The sequence below is a fragment of the Syngnathus acus genome, chromosome 6 (genome assembly GCF_901709675.1).
Source record: "Syngnathus acus chromosome 6, fSynAcu1.2, whole genome shotgun sequence".
Classification (NCBI taxonomy): Eukaryota; Metazoa; Chordata; class Actinopteri; order Syngnathiformes; family Syngnathidae; genus Syngnathus; species Syngnathus acus.
The window spans coordinates 8,041,039-8,058,037 of record NC_051092.1 but is presented as its reverse complement, the minus strand read 5'-3'; the positions used below and the strand labels follow the sequence as shown (position 1 = coordinate 8,058,037).

At 38.5% G+C, this 16,999-nt stretch overlaps 1 protein-coding gene across 1 annotated transcript in view; it reads left to right on the top strand.

Annotated features, from left to right (window-relative positions):
* The window catches only part of lrrc4ca (leucine rich repeat containing 4C, genome duplicate a), a 39,823-nt gene extending 23,536 nt beyond the window's left edge, over positions 1-16,287 (top strand). Inside the window, exons 3-4 of the mRNA XM_037254909.1 lie at positions 5,336-5,410; positions 10,326-16,287. Coding sequence (XP_037110804.1) covers positions 10,389-12,320 — 1,932 coding nt within the window. The 5' untranslated portion in view covers positions 5,336-5,410; positions 10,326-10,388 and the 3' untranslated portion in view covers positions 12,321-16,287. The remainder of the gene's footprint in view (positions 1-5,335; positions 5,411-10,325) is intronic.
* The last annotated feature ends 712 nt before the right edge of the window (positions 16,288-16,999 follow it).

Sequence of the window (16,999 nt, the reverse complement as noted above, 5' to 3'; positions counted from 1 at the left end):
ATCAATTTATACTCCAGGAGTCAGTCATGAAAGGTTCGGCTAAGTAATACCATTGCTGCAAAAATAAACTTACTCATGAGCTCTTGCATAGAGCCGATTTGGAATTGAGTGGCAACACTCACCCTACTGAAAGGTAGCGGTTGCCTGGTGAGTGCAATGATTGCTTTTGTGGGGCTGGATGGATGGAGACTCTACATAGGCTCCAATGGTGCTGTTTGATGTGAAATAATGCTTAAATGCAATATCTGAACTTCTTTCATCCTAAAATGGGATGCCCTAAAAGGCCTACTGTAAATTATGTTACTTTCTCACATGTCTTATAATGTTTGGTTTTAATAGCTGCACAGAGGAAACAGCTAAAGCCATTTGTTCAAAAAAGCCACTCAATCGCCGCTGAGAGTCTCAGAAACCCATCGGCAAGTAAACCAAATGTGGGATAGCTAAACAACTAGTGTGCACTCCATGAACAGAGGTTTTGACGTAATTCCAGAAAAAATGTTAGATTTCTCATATATACCGCTTCATGCATTGAGTTTGAGGTAAGAAATAGCAAAAATACAGATTATGCAGGCCACCTCCCCAAGGTATAGGTAGAGGAAACATTGGATTCAGTGTGTGATGTTGCTCAGCACTTTTATTTGGAAGAGGATGCGCATAATTGTCTCAGTAAATGTGTGAAGTTCTACCTTCAACCCGAGGTCTTGCCCTGCAGTCTTTTTTTGTTTTATTTTTTTGTTTTGTATTTTTACTTCATTGCTTTGAATCAGCACCATTTTTTCTCTTATGGCCTAATTTATAACTGCCACATATTCACAAACAGTAGCACATTACACTACTTTTCCAATATCTGGTGACCTTGAAAAGTAACCCAGTGAAATTACTGATTATGGTCTCAATGGAAAAAAAATCTAATATTGATCAACGAAAAAAAGAGAGGTGCTTGAGCACCTTGGAGCATCCATGTGTATACGTGGACCTAAATGTATTTTTTATGTAAAATTATTATTAAAAAAGATTATAATCACTTCTGATGTACGTATATAGTGAGTATTCTGTTAATCACAATTTGATAGATTCTCTTTGTTAACAGTGATAGAAAGACCCCATAGTGGGTAAGATTTCTTTAGTAAACAGGGCACACACTAGCAAGAGCACATGACATACACAAGAGTCACTGCCTCACACGTTGGCTTGAATGGAGGCTATTGAGCTTTCCAATTCAGTGACAGCTCAAGCATGCCCTTTGCCAAACCACCAGCAGACATTTTCCAGTGCTCTTATTTTTTTCATCTCCACCCTTGAACGGTATCACATTTTGAAGATATCAGTTTGTGCTCTGTGTGATTAAATATAGCATCTGTGCTGTGTTTTGTGAGCAAATGTGGCCACATCGTGGTTGGAATATTAGGTTGCTGGACCAAAGAGAAGGTGGCGTTCAGGGTTGTGGGATGGGTTTGGGTATTGTGTTTTGTGCATTATGTATTTACAGTATATTATATGTATTTATCATTTTTATGTTGTTGCAACATTGTGTTTCAAAATATATACGGACAAGAAGTAACTGGGGTCACATACTAGAGCTGCTATAGGACCCAAAGGCAACATGAATACTGGTATAAATTGTAAGTACTGAAAAATTGTAACAGGGTGATCTCGGACCACACTGGCCAAAAGTCGCTCTTTATCGTCAAGTTACATCATTAATATTGCTGCGCTTGAGTAAGATGAAGAAATTCCTGTATTTCTGTTTCCTAAAGATTCCTTCATTTCATAAATTATATACATTGCTTTTTTGTTCTTTTGAAACTCAGCAGACAGTCTAATTTTGTTCAATATTATTATATTGTTATTATTCTTATACTTTAATTTGTTTTGGCTTTTTTTAATTCAGTTAGTTTTAATTTCCTTTTAGAGCTGTTTGTTGGTCTTTATCTTTTTCAAAATGTTTTCGTTTCAAATTCATTTAAAGAAATGTTCGTTAACAAATTTATTTTGTCTTTTTTTTTTTACTCTATCAACTAACTAATATTTCCAACTGAAATATTTTCAAAGGCTCTTCAAATGTGTTTGCGTATCACACACACACATACTGAGTCTCATTTTCAGGGGTTGAATAGTACATATTTGTCCAAGTGACAGAGTTGAAACCATTTTAAGTAACTGGAATAAAAGCCATTTGCAGTCAATGAGTGGATGAAGTCCAGAGATGACAGACATAATCAATTCGACTTTCCTTCTTGAAAATCCTATGACAGGCTCTCTGTAGAGCCACTTCAGTTGCTGTGTTTTTGTCCTTTTGTCTTCCAATTCATGCAATTGGCTTGGTCATTGGAGAATACTCTATTGAATTTTTTTGCTTTCATAAAGTCTTGGCAAAGAGGACTGAGAACACCTCTTCAAACAGTTGCAATCTGCCTGAGATTGGATGTTGTTCACAATTGACCAATTGTAGCAGTTTGTTTCACGGCGAACAAAGCATGGCAAGTGTGAACACAGTACCTGTTTAAAATGTGCCTCCACAGTTTTTTCTTGCACTGTTGGCACTAATTTTAATTTGTATTCTCCTTTGGTCCCACTTGAAGGATTTATTTTCTCAGCATCACCTCACATTTGCTCTTTTAATGTTATACCCCACTATACATTTTACACCCCATCCCCCAAAGAATGTGTCTCAACTTCCTCTGTGGAACTGGAGCGATTTTTAGTTATCAGTGATTCGTATTACATATTCTTATCGGCTTAGCGTGTTAATCCTCCTGTATCTCAGTGGAAGTATGGCAAGCCTTCAGAGGCATTTTTCAGAGGCTTTTGCCAGTCTTGAAAATGACAGACATTTCGTGAAATAAATTGAATATTGGTCGTTTTCTCTTTTACATGCTTACTCTGCAGTGTATGCCTTCCATCTTATGCACCTCTTTGTAAAACTGCTTTTTAGCAGACATTTTGCTGATGGAACTCATTTTGACTCCTCTGAATATTTGTGGCCTCATTGATAGCTTGTTCACCACCTGTTTATCTTCACTTTGCGTGCTTAAGGCAGAAAAGGTGCCTAGTAACACACTTTTTGGCTGATTACTAGGGAGGCTCTCACTTTTCTACTCGTACAACGGCTCCAAACATACATTCAGTCATACCAGTGGCAGGCATGTAAATTAAAATTTTATCAGACATATAAAAAACATAATGTAGGCTACTAGTAGCCTACTTGATTGTTTGAGTTCACTTCCGATTGTTGGGCAGGCACTAAAAAGGTATAACTAATTTCAAGACATTCGAGTAGTTTTCAGAATACTTTCCTCTAATGGTCTGGCTTTGCTAGAAATTTTGGAAAATTGTTATTTGTCTGCAGTTTGTGGAAGGCCACACTCCACACTTGAAGCAGCGTCACTCCGAATGGATTTATAGTCATGTTTTGTTTCATCCAAGATGACTACTAAAAATCTGGCAACAGTTACACTGGTTAAGTACCATATTACGGTGACATATTTGTGGCTACAAGGCTGGCTATCGGGACTGTGATTATTGACAGTACAAACACAGGACGAAGATTATTGACAGTAAAAACACACAGAAATGCGCACACGCACTCTCTCAGATGCTCTATCTGTGGGAGATGAATAAAGTGCGCCACAAAAGTAGTATGTCAAAGTCAAAGTCTGCTTTATTGTCAATTTCTTCACATGTCAAGACATACAAAGAGATTGAAAATGCGTTTCCTACTATCCCACGGTGGACATATTACACCCAATTGGTCCACAGACAAATAAAACATTCAAGTAAACAATACAAAAAAGTAAAAATAAGAAGGCACATACAATGAATAAATAAGAGCAACTTGGTTGAAATGGTGCAATTGTGCCTACAGCAGACAGTCAGTATAATAGCGCAAAAGTACAAGTGGAGTAGTGCAAGTGTATTAACAAATGTAGCATATTAGAATTTCATAATTAATAGAGTTGATTTTGCTATGTACTAATTTGACTCAGTCACACCTCATGCAAATAATATAATTGGAGTAATGAAATTGCTTTCTTTGATCCACATAATTGTTTTCAGTCTTAATTCTTGCACTGAAGCCAATTAATTTGTTTTATCTAGTCGCCATTGTCTTACTTTGGCTCATTTATTATAAAATAGGAAAAGAAACACAGTGTGCATTCACGTTGTGTTAAAGAATAAAATCATTGGATTTCATGCATCTTTTTAAACTCATTGATTTATCTCAGCGCTTTTATTGCAAAATAGTGAAGTATTTGTGCCGTCATATTTTTGACATCTTACATTCTTTGGACTTGGTCACTCTTGACTTAGTGAGTCAGCTTGGCAGGAACCTTCAAGCAGATACAGATGGATTTACCATTAGATCATGACAAATTACAGTCACAACTGAGCTGATTTCAGCACTTACGACTCCTTTGGGACACTGTGCTCCCTACATGAGAACACCACTTAGTCCACCCCGAACCAGAGATCTCATTTGAACGAGTGACTGTGCATCCAATTGATTCTGCCTTGCATACATTTCTGCTCATTTCTAGCAGGTGATGTAGTCTGACCTGCAGGTCCAAATTTAAGGGTTGTAGCACATAAGACACTGACATCAGACTTGATTTTTGTTGGACTATTTGTCTAGAAAGAGGCACCATCTCATCGAATAAATGGGATATAAAGACATCTGACTGCTTGAGAGAATCTGTTTCTTTTGACTGTCCGTTTTATGCATAGGCTATAATATTGTTCGCACTGATGCAGCTAGCCATAGTTGCAGTATTTTTTCATATCTAAAGAGCCCAATTGAGAATGGCAAATTAGAGACAGAGACTGGTTTGATAGTGATATTTTGTATTTCAAATCCACGCTTGGTATAAAATGTAATCAAAGTATCACATTGAGTGACATCCCCTTAACGTTAATCTTGCTGTCAAAGCAGCAGCTCTGTTTATGACAGGGACGTGGTCATTGGATCAAATAATAATTAGATGGCAATTATTTGTTTCTCTGCTGTTTGTGGTCTACATATACGTAGTATATCTACACATTATGTGTGTGTATGTGGTATGTACATTATACATGTATGTATATATCATATAGAATTATAGACATCAGCAGATCATGCATAGAAACATGTTGACAGAAAAACAAATTACTACATGACACTGACTATTTGAAGATCGTGAAGAGATTTTTTATTACATCCTTTACAGCTTGGCTGTTTAAAAAAAAAAATAGAACCAAGCTTTCAACACAGTACATTATTCATATTGTACTCCACAGAAAATAAAAGCACAGTATGTTGAAGATGTGGTAACTTTTATTTTTCCTCCTTCAATTTCAGGGCCAGTATTATGTTGGATTGGGGGTTTTAAATGAGAATGACCAGAAGACCACTGAACTGTAATTGACTTGGCAGGTAAGAACTCACTCTTTGTGTGAGACGCAATACACTTGATGTGATGAAAGGGACTCAACCAGTGTTCCACTGGCCAATTGGCATTGAGAAAGAGAGAAGAGTAATAAACTCAAGAACGTAGATTTTGGCTTTGCTTTGCATGATTTTCCCATTTCATCCGGATTCTCTCTACTAAGTGTTTTGTTTAGTTATTTTTACCACGCAATGTCTGCAACACTCCACAACACTAGGTGGCAACACACTACCGCTCAGCTTCCACTGCCAAAGGACATTTCCAGTTGACCTATTACATCATGTCAAAACATGGTAACTGTGAATGGCCGGCAGGAATAAAATGAATGTTTCCGCTTTCCTCATCACGTGCATCCTTTCCGTTTTACTAACATGCTCTTTCCTGTTACGTAAAATGTGTGTAATTTCTTGTGTCATCGGAGCTTCAGCATCCTATTATTGGGTCATTGGGGACAGCAGTCTCTGAAGCACTATCAGAAGCTTTTTCCTCCATTTATAACCCTAAATGATAATAATTTCACCATTAAACTGTATTGTTAATATGTATATTTCAATATTGACAATTAGTTTGGATTTCTGGGCTCATGCCTGCAACCTCCTTTCGCTCTATATTTTTGGCACCGTACAAGTAGTACACATAAATATGATAAAGGTGCAAAATGTAAAAAAATGATGATGACTTTGCAAGACAATTCATTTCTGCCTCTACCCTTGAATTTCACTGGCACAGCAAGAGTGTGTTTTTAAAGGCATCGCCAGTTTTGTGACTGAGTCAAACTGTGCCTGAATCCAACAAATGTGTTTTTATGAAGACATCCCATAATGTCTTGAATCAAAAAATGCCTCCTAAATTTATTATGAACTAAAAATTCAGAAGACCATGAAAATGCAGCATGTGCCACAGTATGCCAAAATACACCAAAGCTGATTCAACAAACTACTGACATTGAGGTCCCAACTAAGAACGGCTAACATAAGTTTGTGATTTGTCTTCGATACAAACATGTAATTTTAGTGTGATTTCAGTAATTTAGTTTAGGTTATATCCATAGCTGAATTTGGTAAGAACAGGATACAAGATGGACTGGTTGTTCGCCAATCTGGCAAACCATTGACACCTACATTGAACCCTTTAGGAAATTTACATTCTACAATGAACTAAATATGCACGTTTTTTTTTAAATGTAGGAGGAAACCATATAAGCATCTGGAGAAGATGTAAACTGTACACAGGAGAGCTTGAAATGACAATCAATCCCAGGACCTTATGACTGTCAGGTGTATTGTATGATAACATAATTCATTGCCAGAGTTGATCAACTTTGCCATAGTTACTAATCAACAACAATGCCAGCCTCTTATGTGAAGACAACATACTACGTTTGAACATACTTGTATGTTCCTTTCTTCTCGGCTTCTAGTGAACACTAAAATCCGAGAGCCAGCATAGAATAAAGGAGTCAATCGCTGCAAGAATAAAACCAAGTTATAAACCCAAAAGCAAGACATCCCTGATTTAAAATGATATATTTGGTGGTGTGAGCATTAACACAGGATTTAGCAATATTATTCAGTAGAAAGACCACTGTCAGACTCTGATGTTTCAACAGATCTCCGGAGACTACTCATACAGCTTCAGAAGAATGAGCTGACCTCACTTTGCTGATGCATATTTAAATTACTTACAAAACCACAGAAAAACACTGAAGCAAATGTCAAACGTGCAATGTGAGGTTGAACAAACCAGAAATAAGTTTGTCTTGCAAATTCGGCTCTCATAATTTATTCAAATGAAACCAACCTTATCATACATGAGAATGAAGTTCTTAAAGTAGGCAAGTAAAATAAATGAAATGAAATGCCAGTGATGACGTGTAACTGCTCAATTTATCCCAATTTAAAATTTTCATTTAAATCAAATCTGAAATACTACTGTTTAGTTCTGTACCACACACTTAGCATTTTGCTTGCGTTTTTCATTTTGAGATGTGAAGTTTCAGTCTCTACTCTACTCTCACTTTCTAAAAGATGAGCTTGATGCAGGTTGAGTGCTTGACAAAGAAACATCACAGGAATAAAGTTTTCACAACACAAAATATTATAACAGATGATAGATAATGCCAGGGACAATTCAAAGTCATTCATGTCTCTCATTAACATTCTTTTTGTCAGCATTGTACTGGGTCACAATTTGTCGAAATCATTGCCGGGTTACAATTGTGTTGCGCTATGTCATCTAATTACAGCCACATCAACTGTAGCCATGGTTAAGAGATGCTTCCATACTATGAGGGGGTCCTCCATTTTTGTCTAATCAGAGTCTGGCAACCTTTCATACATAAAGAGCCGCTGTCTCATAGAAGGAAAAAAAGTCACTGGGAGCCATAAACTCTTTTGATAAGTGCAGATAACCCTGCATACATCTTATTTTTGATTGTTGGTTTTTTTACCTGATGCTATGAAGCATTTATGAAACCTATGAGCTACTACAAAAAAAAATAAAAAATCTGTTTGTATCAAAAGCATTCTAAATCCTGAAAAAAAATATGCTTGGTTGAGGCTTACTTTCAAAGAAGATAGTCATTGTCGATTTGTATTCATGAAATGAAAGTCAAACTTGAATTATCCCTCTGCAGCAAACAAATGATACCGTCTGCATTACCATTAGGTCACGAGGGCCGTAAGACATCTTCACAATCACAAGATTGTAAATGATCATTTGTATATCGTTTGTATTTAAAGTTCATGTCGGTTGGAGGAGTAAATGTTCTCTTTTCTTGAGATTTTTTTTTTCCTCGACATAGTCATGGTGGGCAGCACAGTGCAATTCCGGTCCCATCTTTCTTGTGTGGAATCTGCTTGTTCTCCCAGTGCCTGTGCGGGTTTTCCCCAGGTGCGCCTGTTTCCTCCGACATTCCAAAGACATCCGATAGGCCAAGTGACCACTCCAAATTGTCCCTAGGTGTGAGTGTGACTGCGAATGGTTGTTCATCTGTGTATGCCCTGCTGGCTGGCGACCAATCCTGGGTGCCCCCCGCCTACTGCCCGAAGTCAACTAGGATAGGCTCCAGCATGCCCGCGACCCTCATGAGGATTAGCGGCTTGGATGATGAATAATTGAATGACTCCTTATTTGCTGTATTTGCCAAAGTCTAAGAGAGCCACAGCAGAAGGATCAAAGAGCCACATGAAGCTCTGGAGCTGTAAGTTGCAGACCCCTAAATGGACACCATTTTAGAGAATGATTCTCCCTATTTTAGTGAAATCCAATACTATGACTCAAATCATGAGTAATGCAACAGCCATTGTAAAAAATATTATTGATTGAGAACTACAGCTCTGTGCCTTGAATTAGCCATGCAACATTTATATGGGAAAGGGAATGTGCAAACGGTGTTTGATATGGTGCGTATCACTACTCCGCACGAACCCATCAAGCAGGTTTTAGTTTATATTTAGAGCTGTTGGAAGAATGGAGGCATGATCATGAAGTGACCTGATTTGATTTTTATCTCATTAATCTCTTCCTCTCTGTCCTCACTCTTTTTCTTTCAAGTGTAGAACACTGGCCAACCTTCCCCTATAATATATGCCTCTCATTCTATACTCTTCCATCATTGTGTCTCCTGCATATCATGCAGGATAAAAACAATAAGTCACTCTCATATAGTAATAAACATCATCAGCCAAGGCTAATTTTCCTCATGTTCTTGTGCCATAAAAATCAGCCTAAGAAAACTAAATGGATTCAATGAAAGAGAACAAAAAAAAAGGTATAATACATAAAGCCTCTTGTGAGGTGGTGGCCTCATCTGAAAAACCTGAATGTAGAAAGAAGTTAACATGTCTGGCATATTGTCGCCAGTGAGGGATCCAGGGAACAAAATTCCTTTTCAAATGTGCTGGAATTGCTTTATTTTGCAGTAGACTGAAAATAAGCACAGATATGAGAAAGCATTTATATTGACATTTGGATCTGATGCACAACCCAGAACAGAGCACATATGAGTTTAATCCACTTGTTTGTCATATGAACAAAAGTATTACATCATGGCCTGGGTCTGTCTAATTTCACAGATTATTGAAACCAAAAAAAATACATCTTAATTTCCCACTGCATGATCAAATGACAATAGCAGTATGGACACTGGTTCATTTGTCTGAAATAATAATTCTCTCTATCAGCCCCATTCCTTTTTGTTTCGGCCACTTGTACTTTTGACAGGCGAAGAGAAATTGTCATATTCTGTGAAATATATATATTCCGTCATGCAAAATGAAAACTTTAATCAAATCCCTAAAATTGTCTTAGTAAACCTGGCATGTCCTAATTGCTTTGTAATAGTGCCACCTCCTCTGGTACTTTAATTTGGACGTTTTGATTTATCGCTGTCGTTTCAAATAGGAATTTGTGGTTACAAAAGAGCCTCTATTAGTCACATTAATTATTACTTTTTCTTTGAAAATATTTGTCGACTTTCGTCTAGTAAACCTGCCTTTTATATATGCCTTAGATACTAGTTTTAAAAATATTGTTTGAAAAGTGTAAATAAGTACATACAAATACACTACTGCCAATTACACTCAGGCACACATATTTGTTTTAATCTATCTATCACTCCCATTAGGAGCACTATATTTGCATATCTGTAGTTGAGTTGCCTTCTCCTTGTTCAGGTCACTGAAGCCTCTAATATCAAATCCAAATGATAGTCCAAATGTTGGTTGCTGCTCTGCTCCTTTCTTAATCTCATATACTCCATAAGAGAGTCAATGCGATTGTGCTGTACCACCAAATACTGATATACACTATGATGATTGCAGTTTATTTTGATTCTTTATGATTTTAAAAAGACCTGTGCATCATCTAACACATATTGTCTCGTGTCTAATCTCATTCCAGCTGTCCCCGATCCTCTTTCCAACAAGTGGAGGACCAGTCAATGAATTATGATTGTTAAACAAGATGACCTCCTCTCAGCAGCAGCAGATGATGCGAGGTCCTAGGTGGAACCGGGCCTTGTCCAACCCTTTTTTTGTGCTGCTCCTGGCCCTACAGCTTTTGGTGGTTGCGGGTCTGGTTCGTGCTCAGACGTGCCCTTCTGTCTGCTCCTGTAGTAATCAATTCAGCAAAGTCATCTGCACACGGAGGGGGCTACGAGAGGTCCCTGATGGCATTTCTACCAACACACGCTACCTGAATCTCCAAGAAAACCTCATCCAGGTCATTAAAGTGGACAGCTTCAAGCACCTAAGACATTTGGAGATCCTACAGCTGAGTAAAAATCACATACGCAAAATTGAGCTTGGAGCCTTCAATGGACTTGCTAGCCTCAATACCCTGGAGCTTTTTGATAATCGCCTCACCACCATCCCAAATGGGGCATTTGAATACCTGTCCAAACTAAAGGAGCTATGGCTGAGGAATAATCCCATTGAGAGTATTCCTTCCTATGCCTTCAACAGGGTGCCCTCATTACGACGGCTGGACCTTGGGGAGCTTAAAAGGCTATCCTACATATCTGAGGGAGCCTTTGAAGGGCTGAGCAATCTTCGCTACTTAAATCTGGGAATGTGCAATCTGAAGGAAATTCCCAACCTTATTCCCCTGGTGAAGCTGGATGAGCTGGAGATGTCAGGGAACCAGCTGTCTGTGGTCCGGCCTGGCTCTTTTAAGGGGCTCATTCATCTCCAGAAGCTATGGATGATGCATGCCCAAATCCAGACTATAGAGAGAAACTCATTTGATGATCTCCAGTCATTAGTGGAGCTAAATTTAGCCCACAACAACCTTACACTCTTGCCCCATGATCTGTTCACTCCTTTGCATCATCTGGAGAGAGTGCATTTGCACCACAACCCTTGGAATTGTAACTGTGACATCCTCTGGCTTAGTTGGTGGCTCAAGGAGATGGTACCAGCAAACACCAGCTGCTGCGCCCGTTGCAGCTCCCCAGCTCCCCATAAAGGGCGCTACATTGGTGAGCTTGACCAAAACTACTTTCACTGTTATGCTCCTGTTATTGTGGAGCCCCCAGCTGACCTAAATGTGACAGAGGGGAGCGCTGCAGAGTTGAAATGTCGAGCCAGCTCTTTGACTTCTGTGAGCTGGATTACACCCAATGGTTCCATCATGACGCACGGTGCATACAAGATTAGAATCTCAGTGCTGAATGATGGCACTCTGAACTTCACCAACGTTACCATGCAAGACACTGGGACATACACGTGCATGGTCAGTAATTCAGCCGGTAACACAACAGCGTCCGCCACACTCAATGTGTCCTCAACTGAAAACAGCAGCTTCAGTTACTTTACCACAGTGACCGTAGAGACGATAGAAACGCCACATAATGAAGGTTTCACCACAATTGTGCAACAGAAGGGAGGCCCCACTCCCTCGGCTCATACATGGAAGTCGGTTTCAGCCACTTCTTCAACTACCACAGTGCAGACCCCTGTCTCTACCCGTGCCACAGAGAAGACCTACACAATCCCTGTCACTGAATTTGGTGGCGAAGGCTCCCTCAATGGTTTGGATGAGGTCATGAAGACAACCAAGATCATAATCGGCTGTTTTGTTGCAATTACGCTCATGGCAGCTGTCATGCTGATCATCTTCTACAAAATGCGTAAACAGCACCACCAGCAGAATCACCACGTGCCCACGCGCACTATTGAGATCATTAATGTGGACGAGGACTGCGTTACAGGAGGACCCGGCATGGAGGGCCACCTGACTTTGCCTCCTCTTGAACATGAGCACCTAAACCATTACAACGCCTACAAAACAGCATACAACCATGCCTCCACTATCAACTCCATACACAGCTCAGCGCATGAACCTTTGTTAATCCGGGCAAACTCAAAAGACAATGTACAAGAGACCCAAATCTGAACATTATTTTCTCAAATAATGGAATGACAGCAAGACTCAAACATGAATGAACCACCGTGTGTTCGACCAATCAGTGCTTGGTGATGTTCATTTAGGGATTTTGGTAATTAGGGTATGTCTGTTACAAGAAGTGTCTTTAAAGAAGTTATTTATTTAAAAACAAAGACTATTGTTAAATCAAGGGAAAACATTTATTTTTTCCTTCAACATTTAATTTTTGTCCCGCACCCTGCCCCTCCCCTCATTATATTGGTTGATTCATGTTTCGTAGATTATGCCTAGCGACAATAGGTCCAAAAGAAATGAAACAAGAAGACTGTTTTTGGTAAACTGTCAACTTTGTTTTCCCAAACAATCGAGAGCACACGGCATTTCTCTCCAACTGTGGAGTAAGTGGTAAAGTATTTTCTGAACGGTCAATGACTGCATGACATAAATATTAAGCAACCGCTTATTTCAAGGTGTTAAGCAGAATTGTCAGTAATATTTGATCAGACTGTGACATATGAGCAATATGTCCCACATTTTCCTATTGGAAACAAAAATACCGTTGAGGATTAAGAATGACATGTAGCTGTGATGAATATTTTATTTTTTCTCTCCACTTATCCCATGCGTTTAATTTGCAGAAGAAGAATCTTATACTCAAATTCCCAGCTTCCAAATGACCACCCAGATCTCAAACGCAAGGCAAAATGGAAGAAAACTGTCAAGAAAGTGAACTGAAACATTTACAATATGTCATCCTTATTCATACTGATACCCGTGATTTTCTTTCCGTATGTTTCCAAGCTTCCTAAGCTACCCTTTTAAAGCATGTACCCCTTATCTCATCTACAGGGCTGTAGGACTGCATGCTCGCAGGTAGACTGGTGAGCTTAAACCCTTTATACAGCTGTCTCAGCACATTGCCTGTAATCCGCGTACCACATTTCCACATGGGCAGTGCCTGGCAGCTCCTCATACACACCCTATTCCTGCCAGCCACACAACTTGGCCCTGTGCAGCCGGTTTTGTGGCTAAATGTGGGGAAACGGGCACCACCCAGATGTTTATGCTACACCTGCCTTACTCCCACGGCTCCATTTACATTTTAATTGACCAGTTTGGCCCAAGGGCACAATTGTGCAAAGGACCCTTTTCAGGAAAGCGTTCCCAAAAGCCCATCATGAAAAATAATGCCAAGCAACATAACTTGAGGGGCTCGGTGGGCAATCGGGAAAGCCCAACACTTTTCAAGTGTATTCAACTTAGAATTGTGTATGGTTTCCCACCTTGCCAACCTCCTACCTCCCAAATAATGATAATGAAAGATGCAGCGAGATCACTGTACTAATATTGCCATTCTTAAACTTTAGTCAAACGACACAAGTGTACAAGTGTATTAACAGCCCAGGTGTTGAAGAATATTGCAGCGTTTGTGATGTATTTTGAGAAAAAAAAACCTCTGTTTTTAAAACAAAAAATGTGTCCATTGGCTTTTATTTTTTATTGTACTGTTTTATATAAAATATATTTTACTGTTATTTAAGAAACACATGGCTTTGCAAATCTGTTTAACCTACACTATACTGACAAGCAGAGATAGTCATGTCATACAGTGGCCCAAACAGGTGTCCAGCAAATGTTTGTGAAAAACTGATGCTTACCCGAAAATATTATCATAGTTAATTTTATTAATAGTTTAAACAATAGGTATAGCACAAACTATATTCCCAAAACACTTAAATAATTGTTCAAATGCTGACAGACATCTTCAAACATTGTTATACTTTTCCAAACACAATAAACAGCTTACAGCTAAGCATGCACAAAGACTATGTAGAGTCCCTGACCAGATGTCAATAATTATAAGATGGTGAATTATTAGAGCCTGCGATTGGCTGGCAACAAGTTCAGGGTGTACCCCGCCTACCACCCAAAGATTGCTGGGATAGGCTCTGGCATGCCCGCATTTCTCATGAGAATAAGGGTTCAGACGATGAAAGAATGAATGAATGAATGAATGATTATAGCGGTGAAAATTTGACTGCACGGGAGTTACTGCACATTGATAGTGCCAACAAAGGATGCTTCAGGGGCTGCGTTTTTTATGTTAAAGTCTTGATGTTGTTGCTGTTATTGCTACAGTGATTGGCACTTTGGTGTATATTGACCCAAAACTGCTGGATTCACTTAGTGAGAACAGAAACTGGTGGTGGGAGATAAACTGCTGTTACGCCCTCCACTGGATTCAGTGCCACAGTCAGTCTCTCTTGTGAGCCAGTGTTGACATGGGCGCTTCATCTTTTCTTTGCAGTTCAGCTGTCAATCACAGATTTTACAATTGTAGATCAGGTGAGAGAGTGTTTGCAGGTGGAACTTCAGCACAGCTTTGGTTGAGTATTTTGGCATGTTTATGAATAAGATTAACCAGTTGTTATCTCATGATAAAAAAACTTCATTACAATAAATATCGTACATGCTGTACACAGTAATTTCAAATGACATCAGTCATAAATTAGGACCCCCTCAGACACACACACACACGCACACACACACACACACACACACACACACACACAACAGACTTCTAACGGACAGCTACTTTAGTTTTTGACAGTAACCATTTTTTCAATTTATGAGACACTTAAATACAATATAAATACCATGTATGTAGACCATATAGTCTAGTAGACTGTGGAAAGTAGTTTTCTCTCTTGTTTTTTTGGTCACTTAACAATCCACAAAGGATGCCAAACCAAAAATATGCGGGCTCTGCTGTACTGTCTACTGTACTGTACTGTGTACATGATACACCCTGAATCTCTGCTTGTTTTGTTTGTTTGTTTTTGTGGAGTTTTCATTTTAACATTGGTCTATGTCTTTGGTCTTTCCTGCATTCACATTTGAGCTGAAGTGACCCATTTTGCACCAGAGTTCACTCGCAAGGGTACAGCGAGCACTTCTTGAAGCGGTCATGGTCTGCTTGTTTGGTTCACACCAGGGTTCCAATGATAGAGATTACACACCCGCAGTCAAATCAGTGGCGTCAGACTTAACATAGCCTAACTTGTGTACAATAACTCTTATTGAAATCACATCATTTTTATTTAGAACATTTTTACATTAAAAAAAAAAAAACATTCTCACCTCAATGGTACTTCTGAAGACGAATAATTTTCTTTCCCCCTCCAGGATTATGAAACATCAATATAGAATATGAGCACTTTGAGGTGCACAAGATAGTGAGTCTACCCAGCATGCCCACTGTTTGTATCAATATTGTATCGGCTACTAATATTAAGTTGGCAGTGCTTAAAAGAAACCGTCATACATGTGTGCTGCACGTAAAACAAATGTCATACATGACTAATTAATTGATATAGGTCCACACTCCATAGACAATTAAAATTTTATCCTATATCGTGCTCTGTGCTGGCCACACAATTGTGTTCTGTGGTGGCCACACAATAATCATGAAATTGCATTAATAATTCTCTTTACTAGTTAATTTATTTGATGCTCCGGTTCTACTCATTTTACACACAAGTCTGTTACTCCAATTTTGTCTTTATTTGCAGTTTTGTTGTATGGAAATTTAAATGGTGAAATAATCGCATTTTAGTCAAGCTCCCTGATGTGTGTAAAATATTGAAATATTTCTGTTTTGACATAAGCAATTTTTGAGACAAAATGCAGTTGTAGTTGTAGATTTATACAAACATAAATTTTTAAGACTGCATCATTTAAAATAATCAATAACAGGTGTTTTTTTGTTGTGGCTGTTTGTTTTTGTTCAGATTTGTTTTTACTTGTACCAACCAGCCGTCTAAAAAAGCAATGTGCTGTAAAAGACTAAGAGATTGATTTTCATGTAAGAATTGTTACACGACCTTTAAGAAGATATGGAGATTGATTATAGAGACCAGAGTTTGTAGTACATACACAAAATATGGTTAAAATAAACTCTTGTTGTTTTTTTGTACTTGCCTGCAGTTTGTCTTGTTTTCCATCACAAATTAACGAAAACATTTTTTAGAATGTTACAGATTTACGTTAAAACCTGAAATGAGTGGTCTTCCAATCAGGGGTTATGATGCAGAAAAATACAGATCATTCATTAATGATTTTATCTGATGCATATTTTGATAGTGGTTACATGGATTAGCTTCACATTTTTTAATTTTACTGCTCCTCACTGGTCACGATTATTTTAATAATTGATTAATCTGTAAGCGGTTCTGAAAATGAATGATTTAAAAAAAAAACATGCAATCCAAATGTTCCTCCTTTTATTATACCAAAACAGGGCATGATTTCAGTTCGATAGTTCAGAAAATATATATAAACATATCCAGTATTATGATTACGTAAGTTACTGGTTTAGTCTGTGACACGTGCAGTGTGAAGAAAAAGGAGAGCGGACACACAAGCTGGTCTCAAGTTGGCTACAGGGTGATATTTTTTTGTGATCGGTACAAAAAGGCATTGATATGTGTCAATCAATTACTTTTCTTTGGAAATTGATGGTCAATCGAATGGTGCGCCACTAGTCTAAATGTTAAATTTTTCAAAAATAACATGCATTCTAAAATGTATAACAGTTTTCTGCAGCAATATATTTTCTTGCTGTCCTTAAAGCAGGGATCTCAAACTCCTGGGGGCCACTGTAGGTAGAGTCTGGCGTGAGGCTAGGC